This window comes from Protomyctophum parallelum, assembly GCF_964188405.1.
Source record: "Protomyctophum parallelum genome assembly, chromosome: 3".
NCBI classification, from domain to species: Eukaryota; Metazoa; Chordata; class Actinopteri; order Myctophiformes; family Myctophidae; genus Protomyctophum; species Protomyctophum parallelum.
The window spans coordinates 42,378,365-42,403,904 of record NC_139698.1 but is presented as its reverse complement, the minus strand read 5'-3'; the positions used below and the strand labels follow the sequence as shown (position 1 = coordinate 42,403,904).

General features: G+C 41.8%; 1 protein-coding gene across 2 annotated transcripts in view; it reads right to left on the bottom strand.

The window, feature by feature from the left end:
* The window catches only part of dpy19l1l (dpy-19-like 1, like (H. sapiens)), a 29,442-nt gene extending 4,724 nt beyond the window's left edge, over positions 1–24,718 (bottom strand). The window contains exons 1-18 of one of the 2 annotated variants that reach the window (XM_083761172.1): positions 24,365–24,718; positions 23,580–23,604; positions 23,399–23,486; positions 19,894–20,031; positions 18,193–18,313; positions 15,106–15,199; positions 14,263–14,320; positions 13,957–14,048; positions 12,018–12,117; positions 6,730–6,807; positions 5,422–5,508; positions 4,434–4,493; positions 4,049–4,129; positions 3,791–3,892; positions 3,390–3,461; positions 2,825–2,916; positions 1,150–1,174; positions 69–188 (exon numbers count right to left, since the gene is read on the bottom strand). In XM_083761172.1, coding sequence (XP_083617298.1) covers positions 69–188; positions 1,150–1,174; positions 2,825–2,916; positions 3,390–3,461; positions 3,791–3,892; positions 4,049–4,129; positions 4,434–4,493; positions 5,422–5,508; positions 6,730–6,807; positions 12,018–12,117; positions 13,957–14,048; positions 14,263–14,320; positions 15,106–15,199; positions 18,193–18,313; positions 19,894–20,031; positions 23,399–23,486; positions 23,580–23,604; positions 24,365–24,584 — 1,653 coding nt within the window. In that variant the 5' untranslated portion in view covers positions 24,585–24,718. The remainder of the gene's footprint in view (positions 1–68; positions 189–1,149; positions 1,175–2,824; positions 2,917–3,389; positions 3,462–3,790; positions 3,893–4,048; positions 4,130–4,433; positions 4,494–5,421; positions 5,509–6,729; positions 6,808–12,017; positions 12,118–13,956; positions 14,049–14,262; positions 14,321–15,105; positions 15,200–18,192; positions 18,314–19,893; positions 20,032–23,398; positions 23,487–23,579; positions 23,605–24,364) is intronic. The other variant, XM_083761173.1, reaches the window with a different exon arrangement.
* Between the last annotated feature and the right edge of the window lie 822 nt (positions 24,719–25,540).

Genomic DNA, 25,540 nt, shown 5'->3' with positions numbered 1-25,540 from the left:
ATGAATGATTTACTGCAATGTTTAATACCAGTTGAGTGAAACCAGTGTGGAAGTGGTACAGCACTGACCCGTTTAGAACAGACTAAGGCGGCCATGATGCACATGTGGGGTGTGAGGAAAAGCTTCAGGCGCATGATTAGTATGGCCAACACAGTAAACGACACCAGCTGGAGACTGTGGTACACCAGCTGAAAGAGAGTGTGAATGCATACATACAAGTAAGTCACCAAACAAGCTCAAAAGAAGAGGCACGATGAATCATGGAAGGCACAGAGCCTTTTCAGTCATTGCTCCTAAACTATGGAACCAGCTTCCTAGCCGTGTCAGGCTGGCTCCAACACTACCTGTTTTTTAAAACACATCTTAAAACTCATTTCTATTCCCTAGTTTTTAAACCATGAATAATGTGTACTCCTGAGTGTTTGATTTTATTGTATATGTTTTTATTACTGTATTGTATTATGTTTTATTACTGCTTTTCCTAATTGTACAGCACTTTGGTCAACTTTGTTGTTTTAAATGTGTTCTATAAATAAGATTGGATCATTGAAGAACTTGCTGTTAAATCTTGGCTGAGGGTGGTGTCCCCCGTTCTAATCTACCAGCCACTCAGATGACGGGTAGCCTCTAGGTTACGTATACAGTACACACAGCTGTTCTTGTGTGTGGAAAAAGCAGTATTCTTAGCGCCTTAAAAAACTCAACTTTTGCATCAGTACACAAAAATGCAGCTCAGTCTAGGTGCTGTGCTGCTTGGATAAAAAAATAAACATGTATACATGTACATAAATTAAGCAGCCATTTTCTGGACATTTCTTCTCAATTCTAAAGATCGCATGAAAGAAGAGTTTTGAATGAAATTAATAAAAAATCTCAGGTTTTAAAACTTTGAGAGGGAGGGAAAGTAAAGAGAAGACCCAAACATGGTATGAAAGGGGGATTTCATATCATGAGGAAAATTGCTTGTGAACACCCAGCAATGAGTTTAATAATAAAAGTCACAAGATACTGTAACTTGGCTAGGTTTGTTTATTGCAGTGCCAGGCTCAGAGATTGGACTCTCAGCTTTCAAATGCACAAGAGTGCAAAACACATTCATATTGTTGTGACAAAGCCACTGAATAGAATGTGTACAGACTAAGTTCTCACCTCTGCTTTTGCTGTCATTTCAAGCCTGAAAAATAAAACAGAATTACTCTATCAATTATAACAAGGTGTGAGGTGTGTTATGTTATCTGGGAGAACATAACATGACTAACACATTTGATTCACATTATGGCACTCATTTTCAGTTCTGAAAAAATAACACAAACACCAAAGCAAAACATTAGTACACTATAACAATTATTTAATGTGATGTGAGCCTATAAAATGTGGAATACCATACCACAAGAAATAATTTATTAAAGAAGAATAAACTTTATAGAGCACCTTTCATGACATAGAATTCAGCCCAACGTGCTTTACAGAACAAATAACAAAAAGAGAAGCAAAAAAACCATAAAACAACATCAAAATCAAAGCAAATCAATAATACTATTAAAAAAAGGCAATGAAGCAAAAATTGACTGCTTTGACTGAACTGCTTGTCTGCTAGATGGAATAAAACCAACAAAATTGGCAAAGCAGGGGGTATAACAGAAAAGGCAAGGGTGAAAATGTAGGTCTTGAGCTTTGATTTTAAAATGTCTACAGAGGGAGGTAGTCTAAGGTGCAGTGGGAGTTTATTCCAGGCTGTCGGCCCATTGAAGCAGAAAGCTGCTTCACCATATCTTTTAGATGCCTGTTTTTTTGGCACCTCGAAAAGGCCAGCAGTGGCGGACCTAAGGGCAGTTTGGGACATATCTGGGCAGGCAGTCATGGAGGTAGGACCATTTAAAGACCATAAACAGGTAAAACAGCAGGTCAAGAGCACAGCGGTCATCTGGAGCTACAGAAAGATAAAGCTAGGTGCATAGAAGTTGAAATTCACTCTGTGAGCGCTAATAAGTTCTCCCAGTGGCAGTATGTACAGAGAGAACAATAGAGGACCAACAATTGAGCCCTGTGGAATGCCAGAGCAGATGTCGTGTTTGTCAGACTCAAAGTTGGCTACTAGGATTGACAAAGTAGCTTCTGCCTGTTAGGACAGGTAAGAGGAAAACCAAGACAGGGCCGTGTTCGACAAGCCTATTCAGTGCTCCAGATTGTGTCGAATGCAGCCGTTAAATCCAGGAGTAGGAGGAGCCTGATTGAAATTTGTTGTGCACCTTGTTGTTCTGTATAAACATATCTAGTTGATAATATTTTTCTAGTACTTTCCCAATAAGGGCAGATTGGAAATGGTTCTGTAATTTCCCAGCACGGATTTAGCAACAAGTCTAACAGAAAATAATTTACAAGGACGCTAAACTGATTTGTTTATTTAACCAGGTTAGTGGGGCCATTGCCATGAGTACCACTTGCACACGTGGAAAATCTAGCCCTTTTTTGGGGGGTGGGGGTCCCGCAGGCCGCAAATTTGGGTGTCCTGCATGCCTTTTTTGGGGGAGGTTGCCATTGGCTTGAATACCACCCAACCTGTTAATTCCTACTACTGCTAGCTTACGGTTATGATGCAACATAATATTGTAACACCATTGTTTATTCGAGCCCTGGCCCAGTCATGGCTCATGACCCTTCTAACGGTTCACAGTCAAGAGCCACCGTAGGCCATTTTGACATAGCAACGATCCATGAAGCATCCAATTAGTGAGTGAGTACATTAAATGGGTTTGAGTGAATGAGAATGCAGACATTTAGGTAAATCCATTCAGGCTGAGAGAGGAGCCTATAGGTTACTTACCCTTCAGACTCATCTTCATCCTCAGACTTAATATCATCATCTTCTGAGGCTTTCTTGCCTTCCATTAGGAATTTCACTATATCCTGGACAGTCTGGACCGAGAAATGTGGGATAAACAGCCCGGCCATGAGAATTCACATTATCTGCGTGTACCCACTCAGCGCTTGTGGCCAGATCTTTCTAAACCATCACACATAAGCTCAAATGCAGAACATAAAAGGTATGAATGTTTAACCCATTTAGGCCCGATCTCAAAATAAAAAAGAAATCTTCTAAATCCTCCAGTTTTCTGAAATAAATATTTTCACGACTTTTCAAAAATAGCAGACCTACAAGCTCATAGCGCGCCATCAGGTTGTAGATCTGCTATTTTTCAATAGGTAAATTATAACAAAATGGGTTAACCAAGGCTGGAGATTCTTTTTCAAGAAACCATTAATAATAAATAAGGAAAATTTGGTAGCTACATAATTGTGTCATTTGTATTAACTGTCACAACATTTAAGATAACTGTTCTTCTCATGAGTAAGACACAGCCACAGGATGATTACAGTAGTTAACTTACCTGTCTAGCAATGAGAGCAATCACCAGCACATTGACAGGGAGCAGTAATGTCTTGGTATAGCGTAGTGGCGTCTGAGAGATGAGAAGAAACACACACACACACACACACACACACACACACACACACACACACACACAGGTTTCACTCTCCAGCAGCACTACAAGTTCACAATACATCATGTTTTTGTCACCATATTAAGTGACATACAATCAGGCTCTATGCCTTTGTACAGTAAAGTGCTGTGAATTTGGCCTCTCACTCTTTTTCTTTGTACAGAGAGCATGGACATTTCCCAAAATCTCTGTGGTTTAGATAATACCATAATTACTGATACTAAACAGCAGGCCTTTATTTTCAGTGCATAGAAATGGTTAAGGACCACACCACAGCCATACAGTACCTCCATCTCCATGAAGTCAAATTCAGCAGCGCAAGTATACATCAGGGTGTGGAAGTCCTGGTAACTGGTGAACTTAGACTTGATCAGGCCACTAATGTGAGCCTAGAGAGGAGGAAGAGGAGACAAAGCAATGTGTTTGAAGGAGTTTATTTTGCCCTTTTGTATTTAGATTTATATCACTTTGTAATACACACACACACACACACACACACACACACACACACACACACACACAAACAAACACAAACACAAACTTACGTCGTCAGAGGCTCCGAGGATGAACGACAACATGAACTTGAACAAAACTGTGGAGGTGAACCAAGCCAGTCCCTGCATGATCTAAAAGAAGAAACAAGATGGAACCAAGATGGGAAATTAACGACAGCTACCAAGAAAATGCTTTTTTGAATTATCTGGCAAGTATGGCTTCTATAAGCCACAAATAGCTAGCGAAATGTCAGGACTGTAGGCTACAGGTGTCAGCAGACTGTCTTCACATCCAAATGCTATTGCTGGTTAAATGGCTGTTGACGGAGACAAACGTACCAACCAGACAAGTGTTTGGCTTATGGGGATTTCCTACCAACTTTGGAAGGGTGGGGGAGGGCGGGATAACACACACGTACACACAGCTTCTCCATACCCATGTCACAATGCCAGGTTTGAAGGCTTCAGCAAATTTGTCCCTTAATGCAATGATGGCCTGCAAAGAAATCCAGAGTTATTATCTAGCTGGAATAGATAACCACAAATACAATGTAGTGTGTTACAATTACACATCCAATAAAACTGTAACCATGCTGTTACATTTCTTGACTGCTCTCCGCTGCACTCAACTCGAGTTGTGTTGGTGACAATTTTCAACTGATAATTGTGCCAGTAGGGATGGGCAATGTATTTTGAATTATCCAATATGATAGATATGTTTAAAATGAATCATAAAAAAGTCAATATGGAGTTGTTAAAAGTATTGTCATTTCCTTTTATCAGCATAAAGAAAAATACATCAAAACCCATCCCCTCTCTAGGTCTTCTTCAAACATGGTGGTACAATTCTGAATTATGTAACTAAGGATGTTCAGACTAACCACAGATATATTGAGAAATGTGAAATATTAACACTAGGACCATTCCACCAGAAAACTATTTGAGTTTAACTGTGGTTTTGTTGCATTTGGGCTGTGTAGACACACTTTGACTTTCTGAGTCATTGATTCACATGCAGTATAGAGCTGATAAAACAAATAGATTTCCTGTAAATATGAAGTAAAATATTATTTAGGTAAATTTATGGCAACAATACCAACTCCATTTTAAGCCAACAGAATGGTCATGAATGACTCCCCCTCCTATCTTTTGGTGTTATGGGCCCAAGTGCTAAACTATAAACTATATCAATTGGACTTCAAGTGGTGAAGCTACGGTGTGACCAAAATGGCATTGTGTGTGTGTGTTATTTGTTTCTTGTGTGTCGTGTTGAAGAAAAGAAAAGAATGGTCATGATGGGCAGTTTTATTTATAAGACCTGAATTTAACCATCAGTCAATCCCATAAAATACATGGAATCCATCTCACGCCGGGTCCAACTCACCCAGATGGAGACGAGAGAGGAGGCGTAGAAGGAGACTCACCCAGATGGAGACGAGGGAGGACGCGTAGAAGGAGGTCAACAGCATAGAGTTTCCAAACATCAGGAGGAAGCAAACACCCAGCGTGACCTGCAGGCAGAGACAGGAGAGTTGAGAAGGCATCGTTCATCATGAACCTGCTTCTTTGATATGGCTGTGGATTGTTGAGTGTACACTGGCATCAGATAGCTTCTGATGGATCCACACTCAGAGTCAGGGATATGTATTGTAGTTTTATTAGTATAATGATTAGAATATACATTTTCAAACACACTCTGTATTCAATGGCAAGTTTGACTCTTAATCTCACATTGAAAATTTGCACGGTATAATGATTCACATTTCCCCATCCCACTGGGGATGGAAGAACCAAGACATGCAGGAAACACAAGCCTATATTTTAATGTGTCCAGTAAAGTAGAACATGTTCTTTTTCTCCTCTCCCAGACAGATACACACTCGCAACAATATTCTTTTGAATTATGCAGAACCATATGTCCTCCCACTAACAAATCTCCACCATCTTAATACAAAGGGACGGCTACTGCAGTCTGCTTATCAGTCGAGCACACAGACCTGGCCTGCTGAGACGATTACACGTGAAGAATGTGGAGAAGGACAGAAATGCACAGAATGCTGCTCACAGACATAAACATAGTCACACTTCTGTCCTTGGCAGAACAAACAAGATTCTTTGGCACGCCGACCTAAGTACTTTGAGGGTAAAGCAGAGTTTGCAAACACACAAAGTATAGCCTGATTTATACATGCGCTGGTTTGTGGTGTACGAACACCAAAAATGGCCAGTCGATACGACATCAGTAGAACTTTAGTTTAACTTTCAAATGGTTTCTTTCCACCTGTACAAGTTAGTCACATTTCCTTCCGTTACATTAAATTCACACCAGCAGCAGTACTATTTCTCAGTTTTCACAAAATGGGAGGTATGATTGGCATCCTTGTAAATAAGCCAGAAAGATCTCCACTGTTCCAATTTAAAAATGTATAAATAATCAGTACTTCCATACAATACTCCATTTCTGTCCATCTAAAGTGTTCGAGTGCGTAAGCCGCTCTGTCTTGCCACAAATCTTTAATTTTCTCAACTTTGTCACTCTGCTTTTTGCTTGTTCCACCTCCTGCCGTGGTGGGGAAAGTGTCTCTCCTTTTTCAGAACATGCCAGTTAAATGCCACTGCTGGTGTGAATTCAGAGTAATATGTGTTACCAATCAACTTTTCTTGTTTATCATTGTGCAAAACAATAACAATAAAATAGAACTATTGGTGTCTTGTTTGGTAACGTTGTCTACCATGTGAGTCACCAGAATGGACTGCATCTTGGTGGGGCTGAGGTAACCCAGGATGTATGAGGCAAACAAAGAGGCCACCTGAAACACACAAAAACAAATATCAATAATACGCAGAGGGCATACACACATCAACTCCCTAGAACATGCAAATGATTTGCTCACAGTAGTCGGTGCATTGCACCGCTGGGACATTTTCTGACACAGATTGAGCACAGCCATATGACTCAACCCAACCGACAAATCAAGGCTTTGATAGAGGCTCAATAATGCCTACCGTACAAGCACATTTAGTCTCACATAACGCTAAGCTTAGCTGTGGAGAAATGGGCTCATTAGCGGTTTAAAAATAGTGAGAAATGGATCAGTGTGATTTAATGAGTCTTTGTCTTGCATTAGCTTTACCACATTAAGCTGCTCAGATGGTGCAGTAGAAACTGCAGAAAACGGCCGCCCTAACAGGGTTATCTTCACAATGTGAATCAAACAGTTTCAAGCAACACATTAAACCTTACATTACAATGTAAGGTTTGGTGTCACCTTCTGCCTGCCAACCTCTGATATGTAATCTCCAAATGTCTGTTTTTGCATCTCTCACACATTCCTTCCTCCTGCTCTCAATATAACCTCCACACAATATGCTTTTTTCTTTGAAGCAGTCTCTTCCACCAACAATACCAAACAAAGGAGACAATTAAGTAAAAATCACACCCGTACTGTGAACTGAGTGGTGCAACTCCTCTCCCTCTCTCTCTCATTAGCAGGCAACAGCGCAGCACTATCTCTCCGTCTCCGTTTCTGGCACAACAGCGCCACTTTTGCCCCTACTGGTACTCCTAGTCACAGTGTTATGATTTTTATCATATAGACATAATTGTGCAAGCCTTGTGTTAACTTCCAGACGTGCTGTTCTTCATGTACTGGGCACCTCTCCCTGTCTCTGGGGACGGGAGAGGATGTGCTGCCAGTGGCAGATATAACTAGAACTGCACTCTGTCGAGTGCATACTTGCTTGTTGCACACTAGTAGGCCATAAATGGCCAACTAGTGCGCAAGCAGAGCGCGCATGTAATGTTTTCGCCCGCTGTAAACTGTCAAATCTCAGTATCTCTGTGAACGAACGTTTGAAATGATTAATGTTTAGATGTAATTATTTGCTACCTACTATACATGTAAACATTTAGTATTAAGTATGATTCTAGTTTCTATCTATATAAGAAATACTGTTTTATTGTTGTAGATATATTCTGGATCCCTTTTTTGTTTTTCAGAGACAAATAAATCATTTATATGTGTTGAAAAAAAAAGGTATATAAACTGAATTAAAATATGTTATACAGTATACTTTTTCTGTAAACGGTGGAATCTCAATATCTCTGTGAAGGAACATTTGAAATGTGTAATTATTAGGTGTAACTATTTACTACCTATCTAATTTATGTATGTAAACGCCTATAAATAAAAGTATATAAACTGAATTAAAAATGTAATTTTAATTTTAAATCTATTTCATGTTAGACTATAGTGATATTAATACTAAATCATGGTCAGAGTAATATGTGTCTCTAACTTCAATTTCTATAATAATACTTTCACATTTGTTAAAATATACATGATCTAAAATATTTCCGTAATCTGTAGTTGGATTTGTATTGAATTGTTTAAAGCCTAATTTTGACATGTAGGTCTTTATACTTCTTTCTATCTCAGTATTATGGTCTTCATTGAAATCTCCTATTATCAAAATTGCAGAAGTCGGAGATGATATATACTTTACCATGTTTTCGAGAAATGTGTTTAATTTTGAAAGGTCTGTTTTAGGTGATCTGTACATAAGAATGATATATAGATTTTTATCTTTTACATGTATACATATATGTTCTACTTTCTCTAATATCCTGCTTTCAGTTGGAATTCTTTCAATGGAAATATCTTCTTTTATAGCAAACATAACTCCCATATTTCTTACGTCATCATTTAGAGCTAGTCATACACGTATTTCTTACGTCATCATTTAGAGCTAGTCATACATCAAATCTGTGCCCGTATTGCTGGACCAATGATGACGAAATGACCATATTTCTTACATACACACCACGTACTCTGGTCCCAGCAGATCAGGCACAATTTGGTAAATAATTTTTTATTGATTATGTATATAGTATACGTATGACTAGCTCTAAATGATGACGTAAGAAATATATATAGTATATATATAGTATATAGGCATATACTATATATGTATACATATATACTCTATACTCTATACTGTATAAAGTGTGTAGTTGTAAGTTGATTAGCGGTATTCTGTGGTCACTTTGGTCCAAAAACCGTGACAGCCGTTCCGCCATTTCAGGACCCCCCCAGAAAAACATCAAATCTGTGCCCGTATTGCTGGACCAATGATGACGAAATGACCATATTTCTTACGTCATCATTTAGAGCTAGTCATACACATACGTGTATGACTAGCTCTAAATGATGACGTAAGAAATACGTGTATGACTAGCTCTAAATGATGACGTAAGAAATATGGTCATTTCGTCATCATTGGTCCAGCAATACGGGCACAGATTTGATGTTTTTCTGGGGGGGTCCTGAAATGGCGGAACGGCTGTCACGACAAATGGACCAGGCCGATCACATTACTTGCGCGCTCTGCTTGCGCAAGTAAAGAGATAGAGCGGAGTAGGAAGAAGAAGGATGTCACCGAGAACAGTGTGAGAGATGGTAGCTGGACTCTGGGACTCTGGTTCTCTGCTTCTGACTGTCACTGAATAAACTGAAGATGTCAACAACTACTATGTCTTCCTAATTCTTTGAAATGTGACATACATACACAAATAAATAAGAGGGTATGCACATGCATAAAGTGAGTGGCAAGAAAGTAGTTTTTTGTCAATCAGTAGGCGTCCCCACATAACATCTGGGTATATAGTGGAGCAAATTAAGTCAATATATCATAAGAATCGTTCACTTGATGGTACAAGCACCATAATTGGCACACGAGTGCTTCGGAACCTACTCTCTCAGAAAAGTACGTTGTCCACTTGAAAAAACTAAATGGACACAATTTTTCAAGATGGCCGCCAAATGAAAAAGGCCTTTTGTGGCGGTTCTGGACAACCGTGGGTCCGACCGACTAGAGACCGGGCACTGCACTCCCTGTGGGTGTGTGGAACGTCGTGTATGTCGAATTCTCGAGTTACGTGGATTACAGACGTACAGACAGAATTTGTGCAATTAGCAGATCATTGGAACGGTTGGTCGCTTGGTGATACAAGCGTGACATTTGCCGTGAACACTCCTTTGTTCAACTCTTTAACTTTTTAAACCGAGCCATCCAAAAATCCAATATGGCGGTGATATTTCAAGATGGCCACCAAAATTAGACTGGTTTTGCATTTCAGCATATATTTGGCTATACCTTTGTGATGTACTGTACCATACTGTATAATACTGTACGGCACTGTAGGGCATCATACTGTACTGTACTGTATTGTACTGTATTGTACTGTACCGTACTGCATGGTACCATACTGTACCTTACTGTATGGTATCATACTGTACCATACTGTACTGTACCGTACCGTACTGTACAGCATCATACTGTACCATACTATACCATGCCGTACCGCACGTTACTGTACCGTACTGTACTTTACCATACTGTACTGTAACATACTGTAGTGTACTGTACAGTACCGTGTGTGTGTGTGTGTGTGTGTGTGTGTGTGTGTGTGTGTGCACGCGCAGGGAAAAGGGGAGGGGTCGGTTAATGTGGAAATTGTAATGTAATTTGCGTCACAGTGAAATGTTGTGCAATAACAGTATGTCATACAAAAGCAATATTTGTACAGTAAATATGACATGGATGCAATGTAGTGCAGATGGATTTCTGTGGCATGCATAATTTTTTGTGCATAGAGAGATGTGTGCTAACGGAGTGATTTGGTAGGAGAAGTCGGACATATTGCTTTGCACCCCCTATAGTAGTAGGATCTAGGATGAGCATCAAAACTATATATTTTAAATACTTTTCATTAGCACATTCTTGAATTTTACATTCCATAGGGCTGGACCACACATGGACCCCATTTGGTTTTGTTTTCTGCATCTTCCTCTGTGACCTGCCACCTTCATGTCATCTCTCACAGCATCCTTAAACCTCGTCTTTGGCCATCCTCTTACCTGGCAGCTACATCTTCAGCATCCACATGTCTAAACCATCTCAACCTCACCTCTCTTGCTTTATCCCCAAACCTTCTAACCTGGGCTGATCCTCTAATTTAGTCATTTCTGATAATGTCCTTCCTTTTCACTCCTAATGAGAACCATAGCATCCTTAATTCTGCCACCTCCAGCTGTGCCTCCTTTTCATCAGTGCCACCGTTTCCAACCATACGGCATGGCTGGTCTCACTACCATCGTATACATCTTCCCTCTCACTGGTAGCTTTCTGTCACAAATAACTCCTGACACATATGTCCCATATTCTCAATACACTGGCTTCACTTGCTAGAACATTTCCATCTCTATACTCACCTTAACCTGTTACACTACTGTCTACTGTCTGGTCAATTGGTACAAATCATTTTCTCCCTCCCTCACCATCTCTCTTTGCACTTACTGTACATCTCATATACTTTATCTTAGCCCTGACCACTTCTTAGCCCACACCACCTGACATCACATCTCTCTCTTCTGATGTGCATTGCCCATTGACATATATTCAAGTCTGTGTGTGTCTGTACATCTGTAATCCACGTAACCCGAGAACCGTTTGCCCCACTGACTTAAAATTCGACACACACGTTCCACACACCCACAGGGAGTGCAGTGCCCGGTCTCGAGTTGGTCGGATCCACGGTTGTCCAGATCCGCCACAAAAGGCCCTTTTCATTTGGCGGCCATCTTGAAAAATGGTGGCCATTTAGTTTTTTCAAGTGGACAACGTACTTTTCTGAGAGAGTAGGTTCTGAAGCACTTGTGTACCAAATTTGGTGCTTGTACCATCAAGTGAACGATAGTTTCAGTAATTTGCTCCACTAATAATGATGATGTCACACGCATACCCTCTATACATAATCAGATAATGGATATTATGTACCTGTCAGCATTCATTACATTTATTTCATTTCTTTTCTCATGTGGGTCTTTGTGCCAAATCTTTCTCTTGTCACTTTATTCCCTGGCGTGTGCTTCGTCTCCATTCCTTGCTGTTGCCCACAGTCAATTCTGCATCTCCATTTTCTCTCTAATCTCTCCCCTCTCACTATAACCTCTATTACCTGAGTGAGCAGCACAAACTGGGCGAACTGCCAGGGCAGCATGAAGCACACATTGGAGATGCCCAGGCCAACCATGGCCATCTTGCTTGGGTTCCGTGCCCTGGTGGTGGTGAGACAGAGGGTGGTGGCAGATAAGGAAAGATGAATTAAGACTGCAGACAGACACGGAATATAAAACATACTCCCCTTGCACAATGACCTGCTAAGACCTGGAGCTTGAAGCACTATAAAACGCGAAGACCTGGTTAACACACTGGTCCGGGCAGCGCACCCCCCGCGCCTCCGCCTCCCAGTTCTTCTGTGTGTGTATAGTGTCAACACACGCAGTGATGACAGATCAGAATCACGCACGCGACAGACATCAACTAATAATTAGGCTTGCATCGCTTTGCCTAAAACACTGAATTATGTATACAGTATACATTTTCAAATTATATTGTTATTATGCTTAAATTATCTTTTAGCTTTGGCTAAAACACATGAATCCCGCAGATAAAGTAGTCTATGTAGATATAACTAGAGGCATTAATATAGTCTACCGCATATGTATGTACAATTATGTAGCCTACATTTAAATAATGTATTAATTTGTAAATAGGTCAATACAAAAAAACCCAGAAAAGCACTAAGGCTTCTTTACATCAGTAAAATGAAAACGTGACAACTGTATTGTAAAAGGGGCAGAAGAACTGGGAGGCGGAGGCGCGGGGGGTGCGCTGCTCGGAGCAGTGTGCTAACCAGGTCTTCGCCTATAAAACTATGTTTGGGAGAAACAACACTATATTGATTGCATTCAAATATGATCAAAGGCAGGGCCTTGTTCAGTCGGGGTGCATACATTGGTTGGACATACCAGCGGCCCTAAAGTCATCATCAGACAAACCCGTGCTGCAGGTTATAAATTACCTGTGCTGTGGGTTAAAATCACCCATGGCTCCCGACATGTCTGGCAGGTTAAAACTAATCCGTGCTGCGGGTTAAAATCACCCGTGGCTTCCTGTGTGAGGTTACGGTTAGGGGAGTGTGTCTTGACTCATGGTGTTATGTCAAAGTAAACACATGCACCACAGCAGTTTATTTTTATTTATTTTTTCATGTGCACGCAGGTACGGATGTGCACTCACGTTCATGAGAAAAGTGCCAAACTGGATAACAATTTGCATAACAGATTTACACTACAAGTGAGTGTGCAAATGCATAATCACATACACGGTAAGCAACACAGTAGCCTCTACTGCCAGTATCCTAAGTACACTTTTAGTTTAGTTTCTATAATTCCAGGCACCCCTTTAGAAGATTTACAAAGACTACAATAATCTCAAATCATTAAAATAGCATTCTGCCAGTAAAGAAAAATCTTACCATTACACAATACAATAAGATATGTCAACAGGCTCCCTAAAAAGATCAGGTTCTCCATGAACGGCTCCTTGAAATCTTTTCATAAAACCCACTTTGTGTGGGGTTTCTTATGTTGCTCTGTCGTCGTGTCGTTTAGTTTTTTAGCAGAAAAAGACAGTCCTCTTTGTAATTAGGATTACTTTCTTTTAATAAAAAGAGATTCCCAGTTTTGAAATAGTCAAAGCTAGTGATCGTCATGAAACATCTTGCATAATAACTGGAATTAAAATGGTATCAATGGAAGAGAGAAGGGGAGACGAGTTACCGCAAGATGTATCAATGGAAGAGAGAAGGGGAGACGAGTTACCGCAAGATGTATCAATGGAAGAGAGAAGGGGAGACGAGTTACCGCAAGATGTATCAATGGAAGAGAGAAGGGGAGACGAGTTACCGCAAGATGTATCAATGGAAGAGAGAAGGGGAGACGAGTTACCGCAAGATGTATCAATGGAAGAGAGAAGGGGAGACGAGTTACCGCAAGATGTATCAATGGAAGAGAGAAGGGGAGACGAGTTAGAGAGAAGGGGAGACGAGTTACCGCAAGATGTAGGTGAGCAGAAGCATCTGCAGCACCAGGAAGGGGTAGCTGAAGCTCTCCCTCAGGGGGGGGGTCCACATCACACGAGTGCTCTGGGAACGAACACACACACACACACACACACACACACACACACACACACACACACACACACACACACACACACACACACACACACACACACACACAGTGCACCCTTTTGACTACTGTAATGAGTTCTCATTAACCAGCCTCAAGTTCAGCAAATTATTGATTAATTTTCTGTTTCTGCATTTTAGGCATTTAACAAATAAGATGTACACTCACCTCACCGTGGTTAAAGAAAAAGCACAGAGTTGTAACCAAGCCTCCTAGCCGACTGCCGCTGGGAAGACAAGACATACAGGTACAGAGAGATGAAATTCAACTTTCATCTTTCAAATGTATTTACTTTTATTAGAACCATGATGTTCCTTTTCTTTTTTTGTACAGCACGTTATTAATCAATGATCTGAGTAACAGTAACGATTGGCCAATGATTGGCTCATGCCCATCTGACCAAGCCTGGCTCCAGCCCTGACGCCACGGCCATTAAGAAAATATGTTCTGGCGATTCAGGTCTGGAGTCTCTGCCTACGGCAGCGTTCATTCAGGTCTGGAGTCTCTGCCTACGGCAGCGTTCAGGTCTGGAGTCTCTGCCTACGGCAGCGTTCAGGTCTGGAGTCTCTGCCTACGGCAGCGTTCGTTCAGGTCTGGAGTCTCTGCCTACGGCAGCGTTCAGGTCTGGAGTCTCTGCCTACGGCAGCGTTCGTTCAGGTCTGGAGTCTCTGCCTACGGCAGCGTCAGGTCTGGAGTCTCTGCCTACGGCAGCGTTCGTTCAGGTCTGGAGTCTCTGCCTACGGCAGCGTTCAGGTCTGGAGTCTCTGCCTACGGCAGCGTTCGTTCAGGTCTGGAGTCTCTGCCTACGGCAGCGTTAGGTCTGGAGTCTCTGCCTACGGCAGCGTTCAGGTCTGGAGTCTCTGCCTACGGCAGCGTTCGTTCAGGTCTGGAGTCTCTGCCTACGGCAGCGTTCAGGTCTGGAGTCTCTGCCTACGGCAGCGTTCGTGTCGTTAGAAAATAATTGTGTGTCAGGCTACATCTGACCATAACAAGATAAGGGTCAAAACTTACCTGAGGTACGTGCCATAAATGAAGAACAAACTCATCATCAGGCCGTTCAGCAGGAATACAATCGTCACGTAGAAGTATGCTGGATCACCCATTCCTAATAGGCAGGAATAATTGATTATTCAAATAATTATCTTTATGTTTATTTTTCAAACAAAGTTGTTAGGCAAATGCAATGCTATTATTGTAACCTAGGATGGCGAATTGACATCATATGATGGAGGAAAAAATCCCTAGGACAAATTTTCCAAAATACTGTAAAGTACTGGACATTTCATATCACACACACTATGATTCACTATCCCCCTCACTATCCCCCTCAAAAAAGCTTTTGGAAGCTTGGCATTGCGCAATTTATTTCAAGCATGGCGCAGCGCCATACCAACAACATTGTGCAGGAAACCCTGTTTAAATGAGAGGGGCTAGTGAATACACTAAGGAAAAAAGGCAATTATGTATCTGCACTGTCAAATACGTCTACGTCTATTCTAAGGGCGCTTTCACACCCAAATATTGTTTATTTAGAAGGTCCGGATCAGGGACCAAATGTTTAAAGTTGTTGCTTTTTGATTTTAGTCTGTTTAGCGTTCACACAGGACTTTGTTAAGCGAACCAAATATGTAAACAAATGACACGTGGTCACTGGTCATCCAGGCCAAATTGTTCTACTTACACAATAAGCTATTTCTATTGAAAATTACGTCACTACAAAACTACAACAGAAGCTTGCGCGGTGGCGCCTGCGCCTCCTACATGCATATGCAGCTTGCTCATACAGGGAGAAGATGGTCTACTATTATGAAGAAAGCTGTCATATCAATAGTGATTCCCATAAGTAAAACATGCTTTTAGAACAACTGCTATTTTGGCTAACTTCTTATATTTGGTCCTGTATAAAGTCTGACAGCGTTCACACCTCATATATACTCTAAGGTTCACACCCGTAACAAATGGTCCCTTTTAAACTAATCTAACAGTCCTGATGTGAATGTGAAAGCGCCCTAAGATCTCAAAGCCAACGCCCTTTTTTTTCTCTTTTTTTTTAAGACGTTAACCCTAGCTAGGTTCTAAAGAAGAAAGCATGTTTACAGTTGTTGCACAGAAATTAAGTACTTTTACATGAAAAGTACACTTGATAAACCCGAGTTTCCAGAGATAATTGATCTGTCTTTCCCTGCTAAACCAGACTTAATAAAGAATATATATGTTTCGTCGTTTGTCTGGAAAATGATGTATATGTATAAAATCGTATTGTGAACCTAATATCGTGATTCGAATCGTATCGAGAGTTGAGTGAATAGTTACATGCCTACCAAATAGTGGTAAATTGATGATGTGGATGATTGCTTTGAGCGTGTTAATTTCATAAAAGGACTAGAGATTACAAAATATACAAAGTGGTAATGTAAAGGGGAACTCCAGCATACAATGTCACAGCGGTCATTATTTGAATCACTATTAATTAATTTCTTATCCATTATCCTGCAACCACAATTATCTAGTAGTATTATACACATTATGGAAGGGTTACCACCAGGACATTATGGAATAGGTCCAATGTGTTCCTGCCTGCCCTTGAGGGGTCCAATGACGCAATGTGAACTAGAAAAGTCGCAATTTTGAAACATTGCAAAGTGTGGTTGCCGCAGTTGCTTACATATGCCCCTCCCACTAATATTGCCAGCCAATTACAATGTCACGTCACCCCTGTGATCATGCGTAAGTAATTTATCCCCCAAAAATCATGTTTTGCACCATACGGTTACATTTTTGGCATTTGTAACCGTGGCACTTCATAACAGTTGATGATGCAAAGCTGCTGAAATCAGACGTTTGCCCGGGACCCAAACTAGTGAAAACAGCAGATCTACAAGCTCACAACCACGTCGATTCGTGTAACGTTGTGAGCTCGTAGATCTGCTACTTTCACTCATTCTTAACAACGGCTGTGGCATATTGTAAATACGATCCTAAGAGTGTGCTTCAATGGGCACTGTGCTTCAGTGCTTCAATGGGCACTGATGGAAGAAGTAAAGCCATGAGTGAAACAAATTCATTTTCAATATTAATAAGATGATTATTATATTTTGAGAAAATGTCAATTCAGCCTTACCGCATTTCTTGTAAGAAAAGCGACGTCTGGAATATACAATACAAATTTGGTTCAATGATGATGTATTTTGTATGAACTGCCGTCTCACCCATAGACTGTAAAAAAATATGGACAAAGCGTTCCCCGGGTCTAACATGGACGTAAAATGAAGCCTGTTATTCCTGCACTGTAAGTCGCCATCTTTCTAGATCCGTTTGGGCCCAGCTGGCCATTGACTGGCTCCGTTTTGGCCCAGCTGGCCATTGGCTGGCCCAGACACGAGGCGGGACTTCCCCCCTTCTTCTCCGTTGGTTTTTATTTTGACTCGAGTGGGAGGGGAATCCCGATCATAGACTGTAACGGTAGCCACGCCCCTCAGAACATGCGCAACTTTATGGTAATCTTTTTAATAAATGGGACCATAATTTTCCAAAAAGAATATTATGACATTAGAAATGAGACTTTAAACTAGTGACTGGAAGCAGAAAGTATTCATGACCATGTTTATTAAGGTAATACAGTCTAGGTGAAGTTGGGCCCAAATACATGGACTTCTATGGGGCTATGGGTTTTTCTGGGTCCAATGACAGCGCCACAACAGGCCATTATATGAACTTTCAGGAGTTTCAGGCTTCACAAAATATCTGTCTGACTGCCCCCCTGGTCTCACCTTAGGGCTGGATTTATGGTATCTGGCCAGAGGCAAAGAAACCCATAAAGGTTTATACAGTCATCCAGTCACTCAGCATGAGATTGCCAGTGTTTTTATTTTTATTTTTAAATTTCACTAGAGCATACAGTAAGCCCCTAGAGTTGCAGCAACTAGTTTTCGAGGGGGTCCTCGGTGTGTGTATAGTGCATGTGTTCTGTATGCGTAGTTCCAGGTTATTGGTCGGTGAATATTTGTGTCTGTGTGTGGGTGGGCGGGCGGTTGTGTGTGTGTATGCCCTGGCACATGCACGAGTGTGATTGCCGAGTGTCATGGTGACAGACTGTACCTTCACAGCTGTCGACAGGGGCCAGCCCCTCTCCCCTGTTGATAGACCAGCACATCTTTGTAGGAATCCCAAAATAATCCATTGTACCGGTGTAGATTCTGTACCAGCTGGCCAAGACCACCTAGGTAGTAAGGTGGGGGTAAAAATGAATAACAATTCTCATAGCATACCGGACTACCGGTATGTATATTGGCAAGTCATTTTCCGTCACTGGGCTTTGTGGCCATTGCATTTCAGCTGTTTCAATGGTTTCGATACAAACAAGCCAAAATGACTAAAACTGTTTTGTTTATGATGCTACTGATCCCAGTCGTCATTCCTGTTATTGCATTGTCATTTTGACTACTTGACTGCCCCATAAAGACAAAGAAAGCTAAATATGTATATAAAAATATTAAGTGAGAAAGTACATTTTATTATTATTAAAGGACCAAGCAGTCCTTTATTGTTATTGCTATTTTTTTCCTTCTTCTCCTGCTGCCAAAAATAGCAGTTCTGGCTGAACCGTGCAGTCGGTTTTCGCGAAATTTGGAGATATGGTAGAGGGCCATGCCAAACGGTGAGGATGCGAAGCCCACAACCATTGGCCAAAGGGTGGCGCTATAGCACTCAATTGAAAATGCATACTTTGACCACACATAGCTCATGAACCATTTGACCGTCAGCAATGAATCTTCAATACACATATGCGTCTCCTCATGCCGAACAAGTATCGTGCTCTTACTTTTGACCTCTGACCTCTAGATCACCCACCATTTTGAATGATATGAAAATCAATTAAAATGCATCTCCTCCCAGGATTTTTTATCAACATGCACGAAAAGTTCGACACGTGAACTTTGGACCTATACAGACATGGGAATGCACGTTTCTTAAGTGAAAAAGTGAGGGTTTTATGAAAATTGCCGTTTTGTGAAAATTATTCTTTTGTCCCTAATACATGCAGCGTTGTCTGCTTTTGCAACTTTACATAATGTTAGCGGGTCATGCCAAATAGCACTGAAACCAGCCAAAAGGAGGTCAAAAGGGAGGTGAGTGTAGAGCCTCTGCCTGATGGCCTCAATAGTCTGTCTAGTCGTTAAGATGTTGGACTTTCAGGTGGGAAGCCCGAGTTCAAATCCCAGGTTTATGTAGATCTGTTGGAGTACTTGCGTTGGTACTCAAAGTATATTTGCTTATTGCTTTCTTGAATGATTTTGCTGTTAACAATACAACTGATTGTATCTGGATAGCTCTAGCTCTCTCGCCTTCGGGACACAAAGTCATGGGTTCGAATCAGAGTACAGACAACTCAGCGTACGAGTCTTCCTTCAAAAATGCTGCCCCCCCCCCCCCCCCCAAACACACACAATTAAAACTGACCCAGTCACAATTTCATGGTCTTATTTTTCACAAGTTCACTCTTCCATGTTTCTATGGCTTTTATTGTACATATTATTGCCTTATTGCCTTCCTGCTTGGTCCTGCCTTATCGCTACCGAAGTTCTTCTAGTTATGTTTATTATTATTATTATTATTAGAGATTTGACATGTCATGAAAGTCTTACAAAATAAATATGACCGGGTTATTTTGGTGCAAATGTGGTGTATTGTGCACACATGCTTTTTTAACGAGTCCTGCGTTTCTCTATATGCACATTAATCAATATTAAGAGTGTAGTAGAAATATTGGCTTTAGTTGAATACTAAGATTAATATTACCTCAGGATAGAGATTGAATCTCTTCAATGTGTTAATAATCAGGGGGTACTCCGTCAGGTGATCATTCATGACCATGTGGAGGCCAGTCAGGAAGGTGGGTGCCTCAATGATGGTCTTGTAGTAAGAGTAGTACAAGCCCTGGAACAAAAGAAAGACATACATAGACATGGCATGTTGTCACACAGAGAGAGACGCACAATAAAGCCTGATTTATACTTGCTTGCACATCGTGTCTCAAACCAAAAATAGCCGATCTACAAGCTCACAACACGCCACATTGTGAGCTTGTTGATATTGCTATTTGCTATTTTCTGTGTGCGACATCGGCACGCAACTATGAATAATCAGGTATAAAGGACTGTTCACACTGAGCACTATAACGATAACTACATCGTAGACAATCCAGTGAAAGAAGAAACCACTTATTTACATAGTATGATGCCAACGCCAGGGTCATTCTGCAAAAGGACAACTTCATTTTGTGCCTGAAAACACACTAGGTACTTTTTAGTGACTGCGAGGGAAACTAGCCGCAATTTGCGGAGTTGTAATACCCGTCATTAACAGCCCATTCATCCAAATCGAATTTCCGCTCTGCTTGTATTAAACAATGTTAAATTCACCAACATTACAGCTGTAGGGCAAGTTTGAATTATTCTCTTTCAATTTGCAAAGCGTTTGTTTTTTAAAAATCCACCGTAAAGATGTTATGAGTTACTTTCTGTCAAGAAATACTGTGCAAGTGATAATTTTTTTGTGTTGGAGTTTGGAAGTGCTTGTTGAAGTCACTGAACGGCCCTGCGTACCACCTGTTTCGAATTTGCACATACTGCAGGAAGCAGCAGCATGAACTAATAAAAACGAGCGCTTCCAAACTCCAACACTTAGAAAACATTATTACAGCACGGAATTTCTTAGCAGAAAGTAGCTCATATGGGGCACGGTGGCACAGTTGGTAGTGCTGTCGCCTCACAGCTAGAAGGTCCTGGGTTCGATTCCCGCTCGGGGCGCTGTGGGTGCTGGCGGCGTGTTTCCTCCTCTGCGTCATCAGTGCCCATACCCGAAGGTGGGGTTGGCGAAAGGGCCTTTCTGTGTGGAGTTTGCATGTTCTCCCCGTGTCCCCTAGGGTAGGTACCCTCACAAAAACATGCAGTAATCCTGGTCTCTAAACTGCCTCCCCCTGGCCAGCCGGGACACCTGATGGAGGGGAAAGGAACTGGTTGGAATAACGTGCTCCTTCCACACGCTACGTCCAACCAGGGAAACTCCCCCCTGTCAGGTGCAAAGGAGCAACTTGGACACTCAAGCATGAAGGAAGCATGAGTTAAGTCCGTTGCTCTCCCTAGGTTGGCGGAGGGTGTGTAGAGCCCAGGATCACATCACAGGATGATTGACACAGGGGTGAAAAATGGGTTACAAAATCGTGGGACAAAAAATATAAATTAATAAAAGAAATAAAAAAAAATAAGAAAAATAAAGGAGCAACTTGGACACTCAAGCATGAAAGAAGCATGAGTTCAAGTCCGTTGCTCTCCCTAGGTTGGCGGAGGGTGTGTAGAGCCCAGGATCACATCACAGGATGATTGACACAGGGGTGAAAAATGGGTTACAAAATCGTGGGACAAAAAATATAAATTTAAAAAAAGAAAGTAGCTCATAACATGTCTATGGCAAACGCTTTGCAGATTGAAAGAGGATAATTCAAGCTTGCCCAGTTGCCCTACAACTGCAATGTTGGTTAGTTGTCTCCACCAGGCCGAAGGCATGGGGGGAGAGTATGTTTTGCACTCCGTCCGTCCGTCCGTCCGTCCGTCCGTCCGTCCGTCCGTGTGTGTGTCCGTGAGCAGCTAATCTCGGCCACCGTTAACCCGGTAGATGCCAAATTTTGCACACACACTCCCTGGATGCCAACGATGAACCTCTGCCCCAGACTTTCCAGAACGGCCTGTTATAGCGCCACCAGGAGGCCGCTTTGTGCAAAACAAGTTTTTGCACAGTACACCTACAGATTTTGTCCAAACATCACGCAAATTGGTACACAGTCTCTCTAGAGCCATTCAACGGAACGGGTCTTTCAGATTTCTCAGACTCCATCCTGATTGGTTAAGATTGGCTTCCAAAGTTCACAGGAGTGCTCAGTTTCAAACAAAATGCTGAAAATCATGAACACATCGCGTGATTTCCGTGAAATTGTGCACCCACATTCCCACTAGGCCGAGGACGAAATGCCACATGAACAATTTCAACTCAGCCTCAAGGTGGCGCTATAACTGGCCGAAAAGTGTTTTTACCTCTAACTGCATGGATCTGTGGATAACTTTGTATGCCAACTCCCTAGAGGCCAAGGAAAAACCTTTGCCTGGAATTTTTCACATCTGCTCTTTATAGCGCCACCAGGAGGCCGACATATGTAAAACACATTTTCTATTATTACTCCTTCAGATTTTATAGTCCATAGTCATGTGATCAAGACAGGTTTGTTTGATTTCTCATATTCCATCCTGATTGGCCACGATTGGCTCCTACAGTTTTCAGGAGTAGCCCGCTTTGTACTAATCGCCACAACTCCTCAACGCAGCGTCCCATTGCGATGAAACTGTGCACGCATATTCCCACTAGGCTGAGGAAGAAATCCTGGTGGAGAGCTGTGCCCAGAAGGGCACTTTTTCTAGTTTAACATTGTTTTTAATACAAGCAGATCGGAAATTCGATTTGGATCAATGGGCTGTCAATGGAGGTATTGTAGCCCTGTAAACATGACTCTCGTATTCATACGAGAGTCATGACGCAACTTCACCCTGGTCTTTGCAGACGCTACATTTACAAATAATTAAAATATATAAACATTCGCATTTCAAATATAAAGTACTCACAAAGTGTCCCACGGGTGTTAGTTAGTAGCAGCGCCAGCGATTAGAATTTCTGCATCCCGCGTTGTTTAATAAAAAGCATTTTTATCCGAGGTGTTATTTTGCCATTGGCTTTCAACTACGCGCCCCTATCGGTCGGGAGGAGGGTGGCACTCGGTGTGTTCGATATAGGTACGCTGACCGCTCTGCCAATACAGACTAATAGGCGAGTGCGCTCCCGGTGTGCAACTGTGGATTTCCCAAACGAACCCCGTTTGAAAAAAGTAGCCGGAGAGCTCGGACAAAAATGCTTTTTATTAAAGAACGCGGGACGCAGCAATTCTAATCGCTCGCGCTGCTACTAACTAACACCCGTGGGACACTTTGTGAGTACTTTATATTTGAAATCTGAATGTTTAAATATACGGAAATCTTGTAAATGCAGCGACAGCAAAAAACAGGGCAAAGTTACTGCATGACTGTCATGATAATTATCATGGCAGTCATGTTCCAGGGCTAGAGGTATTGCAACTCTAGATTCATTCATGTTGCATATTGCGGCTAGAGGGAAACAATGTATAATACTATGAGCTATGTTCCACATAATACCGATATGAAAACAAACAAGAAAGGCAAGAGAATTATTTCAATTGTACCATTTCAGTCCGAAAAGCCATCTCCTTCTCCAGGTTAGACAAGTGTGAAAAGTGTCTGTCATTCTCAAAGAGCAGCGTGAGATGATACCTAATCATAAGAGAGGGGACGATTTATTGTAGAAGTATTATGCATTGCTGGTATGGAAATATATCAACAAAATGAAAACAAATAATGGCTTACCAATGGAGATACCCAGCCAGAACGGCTGTGAATAAAGACAGATATAACTTGAAATAAACTTGGATGTCATGGAAGATCAGTGTCACAGCCATCAAACCCAAATTATTTTAGGGTTGGATTCAATAAGACTAGGATTATACACAATACATTCCTCAGTGTTAATGTATACATTTATAACCATGAACAAAATCCAATTGATTATATTTGTATGCAAGTACTGTAAAGTCATAAATGTTTGGGCTACTATTGTTCAAGTTGTATGGTTTGTTCCTGCATTTTATATTGTGCACTTTTACTTGTATTAATTTTACTCTGCTCTGCTGTATCAAGAAGAATCGTGTTATATCCATCCATCAATTACATTAACAGTGATGATTTTAATGTGTAAAAGTTGTCTGGCTGCTTACTTAGCCCTGGTACAGGAAACATTGGTGGTTTAATCTGTTGATTACCAATGTAGGACCCTGGTGGCTGCTATGTTTTACTTAGTTTGAGATGACAACAAATCAGGACGTTTGCATTACCTCCAACGAGTTTGTGTAGATTAGAATGAGGTTGATACAGCAGTGCCGTTATGAAATGACAGCTACATCTAGTCTAGCTAGCGCTATTAGCAATCATTGAGATGTGGGCAGTGGGCACGGAATCTAACTTAGCAAATCAGCTAACGCTACTGGTGGAGTGGAGATCTGAAGACAGACAAGCCAAGCGTCGGCTAGCTTGGGAAGCTAACAACCAACCAGCCACGTCTCTCGCTCTCTCTCTCTCTCTCTGCGTGAACTTACCGAGAAGCAGAGTGATTCCAAGCTTCATGAAAGCAGAGGGAGACAGTCCCAGTTTGATCCTGATGCTCGACAGTCCGTTTGGAAGAAACCCGTGGGAACCTTTTCCATCTTTGCCTGTTCGTCTACTTTTGCCAGAAAGAGGAACAACAAACGCACTCTTCTCTCGGTCAGCCTGGGTTGCTTGCGTTTTCCCAGTCTGTTTTCTGTTTTTAACCACCATCTTTGCCCAAACCGTCTTAGGCAGTGGGACCCGTTGTGCAGCCGGCGTGGTTCAGCTCTGCTGGGTTACCCCTCCGTTGTGATGAAGTGTGCCCGATTCGATTATGTATCTATCTACGCTACCTGACTGGTGCGTTTCACACTTGACTACAGATGTTATGAAACTGCGCCCCCAACTGGAGCTTCTGCACGACTACATACGCGTGCGTTAGTAACCATGGTAACAAGATGAACTGGCGGTCACAGTTCGTCACCTACAGACAGAGTAAATGGCAATGAATGGCACATTCACCTCGCATCACCAGAGGTAACTGTAACAAGCTGAACTTGCGAACTTGCGCATCGAAATTTGTATTAACAGATTGCAGAATAGTTACAGTTCAAGGAAGGTAGCCTACAGGTCAAAAGAAAAAGCACCTAGACTTGTTTACATCAGGGTCATCCATGATGTAAACAAGTATTAGTGCGTATGTGGCACAGCAGGTAACAAGCTGAACTCGTGGCCACAGGTCGTCACCTATACTACAGTAGGTTAGGGTGACCCTATAACCCGGTCACCTGAGGGGTATGATGTTCGCGAGACCTGAAACACAGATGACCTTGGGATACATCACTGAGGATACATCCCAGGTGCATCCATGCGATGTATTTTCGTTCTGATTCGTTTATAAAATTAATGTTATAGTGACTCATAGGAATAGACTATGTGACAACCAGAACCAGGTATAGTCTGGTGACCGGTGAGGCCTTTAGGAGGCCATTCGAGCCACAAGCGGAGCCTGCAGTACCACCGTTGCCGAGGTGGAGCCTTTAGAACCATTCCACCACTCCTGAATGAAGTGTCTGGTGCTGGAAGTCTGGTGCAACGCACAGGTCCTGGCTGCACCTGGTGAGAGCAGGTGGACCTGGTGAGAGGAGGGGCCCGGACAGGAGTCAATCCACAGAGCCATGTCCCTC